Genomic DNA, 9,024 nt, shown 5'->3' with positions numbered 1-9,024 from the left:
AGTCTACTCGGGAGACAGAACCAGGCGGCGGCTCAGATCGCAGCGGAAGAGTCGGTGAGCTGCCGAGGATGGGCGACTGTGGGTGGGCTCCCAGGGCTGGGGCGCTGGGCCTGCGGCCTTTGGGGGCGGGGCGGCAACCCAGCCCCGGTGGGAGCGGAGGCCCGGCCCCCGGCCCGCCACCTCCGATCTTCCTGGGCGTCCTGTAGTCTGTAGCTGCCTCTTTCTGACCCTAGCCTGGCAGAGGGTCGCCCTTGACCACTCGGGGTTCCCAGCAGGGCAGAGGAGGTGAGGTCTAACGTCCATGATACCTTGTTGAGTATTTCCGACGGAAGAACCCAGGCTCGGGGAAGTGATGGCTGGGGGGAGAGACTAGGGGCTGTGAGGGCGGCTTGGGCTCCCAGTGTGGGATCCACAGCCAAGGGCGGCAGGGCTAGCCAAACAGTGGGGACCCTAGTGCTTTTCTTTCTTTCTTTCTTTTTTCCAGTGCTTTTCTAACGTTTCTTAGCTTCCAAATCCCGACATACAGAGGCTGGTAAAAGCAGAGCAGATCTGGTCAGGTCCTGAGACCGCTGAGTCCAGAGCAATGTTGCTGAAGACAGGTACCCACACGGACCGGGTGGGGTGTGTGTGGCTTTGGGAGGGGTAAGTGACCACTTGCGGGGGCGGGGGAGAGGGGGGCGGGTGATGCCTGGAGGAAGTTCCAGTCCTGTGGTTTCTGGGCCTCCTTCTCTGATGTGGGCATATGGGGAGACATGTTCCTCTCTTATTCTTGGAGGTGGGCCAGAAAAGGAGGAGATCCTTCCCAGGCAAGAATCAGTTCCCCTCCAAAGAGACCTCTCTCCTTTGCTCACCCCCTCTACCTCACAGCCAGAGGCCCTATCTTCTGTAACATCAAGGTGTGCTGATAACAGCCATATATGTCAGTATAGAAATTCCATTTTACAGATAAGCAAATTAAGGCCCTATGGTGCTGTTCCCACCAGCTGACCTCTTAAGCCCTTCCAAAGCCTCTTGGGTGCCTACAGAGAACACCGAGCCCTGGATGGGGCTCAGGAGACCTGGGGCCTGGCTACAGTGTCCTGTCAAGTTCTGTGTGAATGGAGTAGGGCGAGCTGGTCAGGGTGTAGAAAGGCTGTGACTCCAGCTGTTAGATTTTGGTGATCCCAGCACTGCTGTGGCGACAGCAGGGGGGAATCCAGGCCTCAGACACCGCCCTATGCCTGGGACTGTCCACCCACTCACAGCCTGGTGGGAGCCAGCAGTTGCAGGAAGAGCCCATTCCACCTTAAGCTGGAGAGTCTGGTTCCCCTAATGCTCGGGGCTGGGCGGCATGCGGATGGCTGGGGAGAGGGCTGGGGTGGTGGGAGCCACTCACAGTCCGCCCCCCACAGTGCTCTTGCTGGCCTTGGCGTCCCAGGTGCTAGTCCTGGAGAACGGGCTCCTGCGGAAGCCACCCATGGGCTGGCTGGCCTGGGAACGCTTCCGCTGCAACATCGACTGCAGTGAGGACCCGAAGAACTGCATCAGGTGAGTCGGGTCTGCACCACCGGACAAGAGTGGGGGCAGGCGGGGGTGGGGGTCAGCTCGAAAAGAGGGCAGGGTTAGGGCCGCCCCCCCATCCCAGAGAGGAAGCAACCGGAGATAACTTTTGAGACATCTGACATTCAGGCTCATGAGGGAGGCATCTGTGGTAACCTCAGGCCTGTAGGGGACCCAGCCCCTGAGATAAGGGAAAGGAGATCACGGTTAAGGGTCAGGCCTGACCCCACGTGCTTCCCACTGGCCCAGTCCTGCTTCTTGGCCTGGAAGGCAAATCACCCCATTCGCTCCACCCTGCTTATGGCTCAGGACATAACCCTTGGTCGCCTGGCTTAGTCTCCAGCTTGACAGCAAAGGCCATGGTACTTACAGGCTGGATCCACACTCAGAGTATCTAAGAAGTTTGAAACACTCTGAGGAAGTGGGGTGGGGTTAGGGCAAGGCCCACGCTGGGCCACTGAGCAGCCCTCTCCCCTGCCCCTCACCAGTGAGCAGCTCTTCATGGAGATGGCTGACCGGCTGGCGCAGGATGGATGGCGGGACCTGGGCTACGTATACCTTAACATCGATGACTGCTGGATTGGTGGACGTGATGCCAAGGGCAACCTGGTGCCGGATCGCAAGCGCTTCCCCCACGGCATTGCCTTCCTGGCTGACTATGTGAGCCCCCCACCCTGAGGGCCAGACCACTCTTTCCACTCCATCCTACTTAGGGCTCATTTCTATAGTCCCTGCCTGAGAACAAACAGTTTGGTGGAGGAAATAGATACGTGAACAGGTAGTTGTGAGCCACGGTCGTGAGCAAGAGCAATGAAGGACCTCTTATTCAGCCTGGGATTTTAGGAAGGTTCTCTGGAGGAGGCTGATCCCAGAGAGGGCATTCAAGGCAGAGAGGATGGCAGGAGGAAACGCCTAGAGGCCGAGACAGCCCACACAAGGTGGGAGGGAGGGGAAGGGTCATGGTGGCAGAGGCAAAGCCAGGCCAGAAAGCTGGGACCCTTCCCTCCAGGCTTCCGGGAGCCTCTGAAGGTTGTAATGGGGCCTGGTCAGCTGTGCCTGTGACTGGTTCCCTGAGGTATCCACTGTGTTCTCAACCCCTCCCTGCCCCAGGCTCACTCCCTGGGCCTGAAGCTGGGCATCTACGAGGACTTGGGCAACTTCACCTGCATGGGTTACCCGGGCACGACGCTAGACAAAGTGGTGCAGGACGCGCAAACCTTCGCCGAGTGGAAGGTGGACATGCTGAAGCTGGATGGCTGCTACTCAACCCCCCAGGAGCGGGCCGAGGGTGGGTCTCGCAGCTGGCTGGGAGCCATTAGGTAGACAGGGAGGGGTGGCCGTGGAAGGCCCCCCATTGGCTGGCTGTATGGCCCCTAGGGGGTAGTGTTTCCCAATTCCTCTCCCCCAGGGCCTAGGGGTATCTTGGCTCCCAGAGCTCTGGTGCCTTGCTCCGCCCAGAGTGTGTATACAGCTCTGGGTACAGGGGAGGTGCCTGCTCTTTTGAGCATTAGTCTCCTCATGTGTGGGGGGAGGTTTAAGCTGAGGCCCGAGATCACCTTGGGTCTCTTCATCCTAAAATGTGGTTGGACTTCTCCAGGGTACCCCAAGATGGCCGCTGCCCTGAATGCCACAGGCCGCCCCATTGCCTTCTCCTGCAGTTGGCCAGCCTACGAAGGGGGCCTCCCCCCAAAGGTGAGCCATTTTCTGCACCCATCTGGCAGTGCCCACCCGTACCCAGGCCTTTTCACCTTCTGTGCAGCCAGAGCTTCTGTCATCTTAGTTGCTCACATGCTGACTTGTAGGAGGGTCGTAAGTACCTGAGGGGCCTGACCCAGCCCAGAGTCTTAGAGGAGACACTTGTCAGGTGGGCTGAAGGGTGTGGGAGCCGTGTGTCAGGTGCTGACACGGCTCCCCTGCAAGCACTCAGAATCCTGGGTGGTACTGAATGGGCTTGGAGGGCCAGAAGACTGGTGAAGCCAAGGCAGGTGGGGTCTAGCCTCCAAAAGGCCTCGTGGGCACCTTGCCGGGGCCCTTCAGCATGTGGGATGCTAGAAAGGGTGGAATCAGATGTGCAGACTGGAGGGAGAACCCTGGTGGATGGTGGCAGTCTCCCTGAGAGAACACAGGGGTGGGCATGTGGGAGGAAGGCTATGGGTACCCCAGCCCAGGTTTCTGTACCCTGGGCTTGGTCCCCACTGGCATGAGAGGGAAGGGTCAGTTTCCGGCCAGCAGCACACCTGGAGGGGATGCCTGGGCAGCCCCAGAGGAGGGGCGCACCCTCCGAGGCCCTTCCTCATCCTGAGCACGCTCAAAGCGTGATCTCTTACCCCTTCCCACCCTCTGTGTCCCCTGCCGAGGCTCCCCAGCCCCTGGACAGGCCTCTGGGCCGCAGTGTGACGCTGATCTGGGACTCTGCCTGCCCCCAAATCCAGGTGAACTACACCCTGCTGGCAGACATCTGCAACCTCTGGCGCAACTTCGATGACATCCAGGACTCCTGGAGGAGCGTGCTGTCCGTCTTGGACTGGTTTGTGACCCACCAGGATGTGCTGCAGCCGATAGCCGGCCCAGGGCACTGGAACGACCCAGACATGGTACCAGCATGGAGGGGGCTGGCCCGAGGCCCACGGCCCTGTGCTGTCTTCCTGGGTGCTCTTTGCCAGGCTCCAGCTCAGCACCTCTGAAGCGTGTCATCCACCATGTGGGATGTGCTGTGGGAGCTTGCGTACCATTCTTTTCCCAGGGCCCCACCCCCACCTCTTAGATCAGAATATTCAGGGAGGGTCTGGGAATGCCCATTGTTAACAGTCTTCCCAGACGGTTCTGATGTTTCCTCAAGCTTGAGAACTTGGTCTGGAGTGACTCTGGTCATCACCCCTCTGTAGGGTGGAGCGCACCATGAGCCCCTCTCTCCTGTCATTCCCTCCCTAGACTGTCTTCGCCAGGTCTGCCTCTGAGCCCCCTCTCAGCACTCTGTGCTGTTCCCTCCACAGGCAGAACTGGCCCCTCATACCTACCTCACTCACAGCCCTGACCACTTAAATTGCCTTGCAGTTTCTCCTACAGTTTTATAGCTGTCTCTTCACTTGGTCACCAAGTATTTACCCCCAGTGACAGTTATAATAATTACAAATACTTGGCCAGGTGGAAAGGGTGAGAAATGGACCTGCTCTATAGAGTTCGAGCTCCAGCTCTGCCACTTACCTTGGGCACTTGACTTCATTTTTCCTGTGCCTCAGCTTTGTCATTTGGAAAATTGAAATAGTAGCTCCTGTAATAAGGTTGTTTTGAGTTTGGTTAAAAGGATGACCCTTTAATTTTTCTAGGCCAGTGCATATCTGTTATTGTAAACAGGACTCAACTCCCCAGGGGTTAGGGAGGAGCTGACCTTCACTGACCTACTAAGTGCTAGGCCCAAGGCCAAGTACTTTCATTTTTTGGTCCCGCCGCATGGCATGCAGAATCTTAGTTCTCCGCCCAGGGATCGAACCCGTGCCCCCTGCAGTGGAAGCTTGGAGTCTTAACCACTGACTACCAGGGGAGTCCCCAAAAGGATGATCCTTTAAATGCCTGGTACCATTTGGCACATATGCAGTGTGTAACTAAATTGGTCTCGTTAAGTACACAACGGTGTTGAGTTGGCAGTCATCATGTGTGTCCTGTCAGTGTACTGGTTGCCCTGGCGACAGGAGTGCCCATTGGTGCAACTCTCTTTAGGGCAGGTGGGCAGCTAGTGGCAGGAGCAGACACTGTTCAGGTCTGACTTCCTACCACCCTGGCTGTATTCCTTCCATGTTCCAGTTTATAAATGCCTTCGGCAGTAGGATTTGTTGGATCCTTTCAACATCCTGTGACATGGTCAGAGCATATTATCACCCCTACACTCTTGGTGGAAAAAAAAAGCACTGAGGCTCTGAAAAGTGATTTGACCCACCCCAAAGCCACAGTGCCAGGGAACAGTATTGGCAGAACTAGGGCCCATACCTGGCCGTCTTCCCCATCTCTATCTTGTCTTGCTACAAGTTTAGGGTTGGTCCCCATGCCCACCGCCCTGTAGAGGCCAGAGCTGAGCGCTCCTCTCTCCTGTCCCCAGTTGCTCATCGGGAACTTTGGCCTCAGCTTCGAGCAAGCCCGAGCCCAGATGGCCCTGTGGACGGTGCTGGCAGCCCCCCTGTTCATGTCCACAGACCTGCGTACCATCTCCGCCCAGAACATGGACATCCTGCAGAATCCACTCATGATCAAAATCAACCAGGATCCCTTAGGCATCCAGGGACGCAGGATTCTCAAGGTACTGGGGTATGGGGGCAGGGAAGGGGGGAAGCTGAGACTGGCTTCCCTGAAAACACGGCTGCAAGCCAGAGGTTAAGGGGTTGGGATCGGGGTCTGAAATCCACTCAGTCCCTCCTGGTTGCATTCAGTCGGAGGCTCTACTGGCAGCTGCCCTGACTGTCCCCTACTTACCCGGCTAATAGCAGGGCCAGAGCAGGACAGCTCATGGGACTGGGGGAAGGGAGACATCACCACAAATGCACGTGGGGACAGCGTGGCCCCCTGGTTTGGAAGTATTAATACAAGACGTCTGCGCAAGTCTGTGATGTCTGGCAGAGAACTGGGGCTTGCCTTAGAGTGTAGAACTTGCTTGAACCAAGGACTGTAACTAAGTACTGGTAGCATCGTTTACTAGTTTTTGAGCACCTGCTGTGTGCTAGGCATTCTAGATACATTTTCTCAGAAGGCAGTGCTCCTTCCTGGTTTTACAAACGAGGAAACTTAAACTTGAAGCGCCTCGGTGCCTTTGTCCCAAGGCCACACAGTTGGTGAGTGGCACAACAGGACTTGCGGCCAGCAGCGTCGCCTCAAAGCTTGTGCTCTCTGCGCAGAACCCTTGCCCCCTAGTGAAAAGGAATCTCCACCACTCTAGAAGGCACCCGTTGAGCCGGTGATGCCCAGAGGAGGTGTCTGATCCTGCAGAGGGGCTGACGGAGCCCGGCCCAGAGACCTTCTGGAGGACGGGGCTTCCTGCTCCTGGCTCCTCGGGGCAGAGCTCATCATTCCCACTGGACTGGGCCCTCCGGTCTAGAGCCAGGGGCTGTCCACAGGTGTCCCTCCTGTTAACCTGTGAGCTCTCTGACCTTAGGACCTCAGGCAGCATTTGTTGCGTCCAAACAGGGGGCCTGGCACAGAGGAAGTGTCCAGGAGCATCTGTTGAGTCAGGGAAGGAAAGGAAAGAAGGAAGGAAGAAGGGAAGAAAGAGAAAGGAGGAAGGAAGGTGGAGTTAGAGGAGTTGGAGCTGGAGGCTGTTTTTCCTCCTCTAAGCTTCTGTGGGCTGGCAGGACCCAGAGCTCAAGGGAGGGTTGGGAAGGGGGCTTCGGGGCCTGCTGAACAGGGGCCCAAACCAGTTAGCCATCTTCTGTGCCCAGGAGAAATCCCACATTGAAGTGTACTTGCGGCCCCTGGCCAGTGAGGCCAGCGCCATCGTCTTCTTCAGCCGCAGGATGGACATGCCTTATCACTACCATTCGTCCCTCGCCCGCCTGAACTTCAGCAGCTCCGTGGTGTATGAGGTGAGTGCTCTGCTGTCTCAGGACTTTGGGCTTTCCTGGGGGCGCTGCTGGGTCCTCACTCACACACCCGTCCCCCTAAGCCGTGGGTCCTCCGGCTGGTGCGGTTCTCTGCTCTGGTGCTTTCAGGCTACACAGATGAACTGCTGTGTGTAACCGAGTCCTGCCAGCCCCCAAGGCCGTGGGTTCCCTTATCCGGTCTTGGTGGCACGTTTCTCAGGTTCTCACCCCCGCCTGTGCTTGGGCACCGCTTGGCTTGGCCAGAGGGGACGTGACTGCGGGGTTCACGCTCCCATTTCTGTAGGGCATACTGGAGGCTCCACACAGACAGGCCAAAGTCCAGGCGTTTACATCCTCTGCGGGGTGGGGTGGGGTCCATGCAGCCATCCTTAGGGTGGCATTGGTGCTGTCCTCCCCCTGCAGGCCCAGGACGTCTACACGGGTGACATCATCAGTGGCCTCCAGGATAAAACCAACTTCACCGTGATCATCAACCCTTCGGGGGTGGTGATGTGGTACCTGTACCCCATCAGGAAGCTGGAGATACCCCAGCAGTGAGGGGCTGGGGCCAGTGACAGGCTGTGGCGGCACCACTGAGCCTGGACCATGGAGGGTCCGTGTGCTGAGGGCCAGTGCGGTGGGGTTCTCTGCTCTCCAGGCCCGGTTGGCGATCCGACCTCATCAGACTCGGGGTGCAAGCTGAGGGCCAGGTCCCGCTCCCTGCCGGAGCATGAACTCTCCAGGAAACTTGTCCCAGGGAGACTTCCTGTGGCTCTGTGGGCCTCTACCGTGTCTGCACAGCCCCACAGATACTGTTGAACAGCTCGGTCAGCTTCCCCTGTGGGGACAGGCAGGGACACGCATATCTGTCAGGACACGAGCCTTGGACCTTCTGTTTGTTGATTCTGAAATCAGGAATTTTGGGAATTTTTCTTATAATTAGGAGTAGAGCTCTGATCTCTTGTCAGGAACTCCCATGAATTATGCGATTAACCTTCCTGCCCGGAGAAGGCCTTGCAGGCTGACACAGCCTGGGAGTGACCTTGGCTCCTTCGGGTCACCAATAAAGCTGTTCTTTTGTCAAGCAGTTGCAACATGGGCCTGGGGCCATGGGTGGTAGGGACTCTGGGGAGCACGACACGAGGTGCCGGTTTCAGATTTCGCCTCACAGGGAAGACATGTGGCATCATCCGGCCCCTCACTCCACAACGACTGGCAGATCACACTTCTGACCATGCCAGGCTTGCCTCCCACCCCAGGCCATCCCTGCTCCGCCCAGCATCGTGGTGGTGACAACACAGAGCGGCTGGCTAGTGATGTCCCAGGCCCTCTCCCCTACCCCGTCCACATGTTACAGGGTCTGCCTGCCATGACCACACTCAGCGGCCCCTCGGCTGCACAGGGAAAGGCCCTGGTCTGCTGAGGGATGCTGTGTCATTGTCTGGGCTGTCTTTCAGGTGCCCTCCCCCTTTCTGACAGGCCCTCAGTCAACGGCGCCCCTGGTTGGAGCAGCCGAGGGCAGTGAGCTCTGCCTTTCCCCCACAGGGGCCACACAGCTTATCCTCTGCCCATCAGTGCTCCCAGCTCCCTGCTGAGCTTCTCCTCTCCTACCTGGGTGAGAGGAATTTCAGCCCCCTCAGCTGTGTCCAAAGGAAGGTCCAGGGGCTCTCTGTGACCTGAAGTATATTTCCTGCTCCTCCTCCTAGGGAAAGGGGTATCCAAAGAATGGCTGGTTCTTGACTCTGGTTCCTCGTTCCCAAGCCCTCTCTTTAGCTAAGGCCTCAGGGCGTCTGTCTTCCACGGTGGCTCTTGTTCCCCTTTGGAAAGGGGCAGCAGAGCAGGTGAGGTAGGTTCTCCTTGTGCTTTGGAGCACACATTGGAGCACCCGGGCCCCAGGCTTTCGTGGTTCCCGCTGTAGGAA

The 9,024-nt window shown here is 57.8% G+C and overlaps 1 protein-coding gene across 9 annotated transcripts; it reads left to right on the top strand.

Moving 5' to 3' along the window:
- Positions 1 to 8,187, top strand: NAGA (alpha-N-acetylgalactosaminidase). Of its 9 annotated transcripts, none has more exons than XM_086403099.1 (10): positions 1 to 54; positions 527 to 599; positions 1,418 to 1,527; positions 2,028 to 2,199; positions 2,650 to 2,827; positions 3,137 to 3,231; positions 3,972 to 4,133; positions 5,633 to 5,830; positions 6,963 to 7,106; positions 7,527 to 8,187. In XM_086403099.1, the coding sequence occupies exons 3-10, from the start codon at positions 1,457 to 1,459 to the stop codon at positions 7,659 to 7,661; spliced, it is 1,155 nt and encodes a 384-aa protein (XP_086259225.1). In that variant the 5' UTR covers positions 1 to 54; positions 527 to 599; positions 1,418 to 1,456; the 3' UTR covers positions 7,662 to 8,187. The 9 variants fall into 9 exon arrangements, with proteins under 9 accessions (XP_086259225.1, XP_086259219.1, XP_086259224.1 ...); XM_086403093.1 differs by having other exon boundaries at positions 1,392 to 1,527; XM_086403098.1 differs by having other exon boundaries at positions 506 to 599.
- Positions 8,188 to 9,024: the final 837 nt, after the last annotated feature.

The sequence above is a fragment of the Bos grunniens genome, chromosome 5 (genome assembly GCF_055505025.1).
Source record: "Bos grunniens cultivar Pamir isolate PY7600 chromosome 5, Bosgru_T2T1.0, whole genome shotgun sequence".
NCBI lineage: Eukaryota > Metazoa > Chordata > Mammalia > Artiodactyla > Bovidae > Bos > Bos grunniens.
The sequence above is the reverse complement of the archived record's forward strand: the minus strand, read 5'-3'. Positions and strand labels throughout refer to the sequence as shown.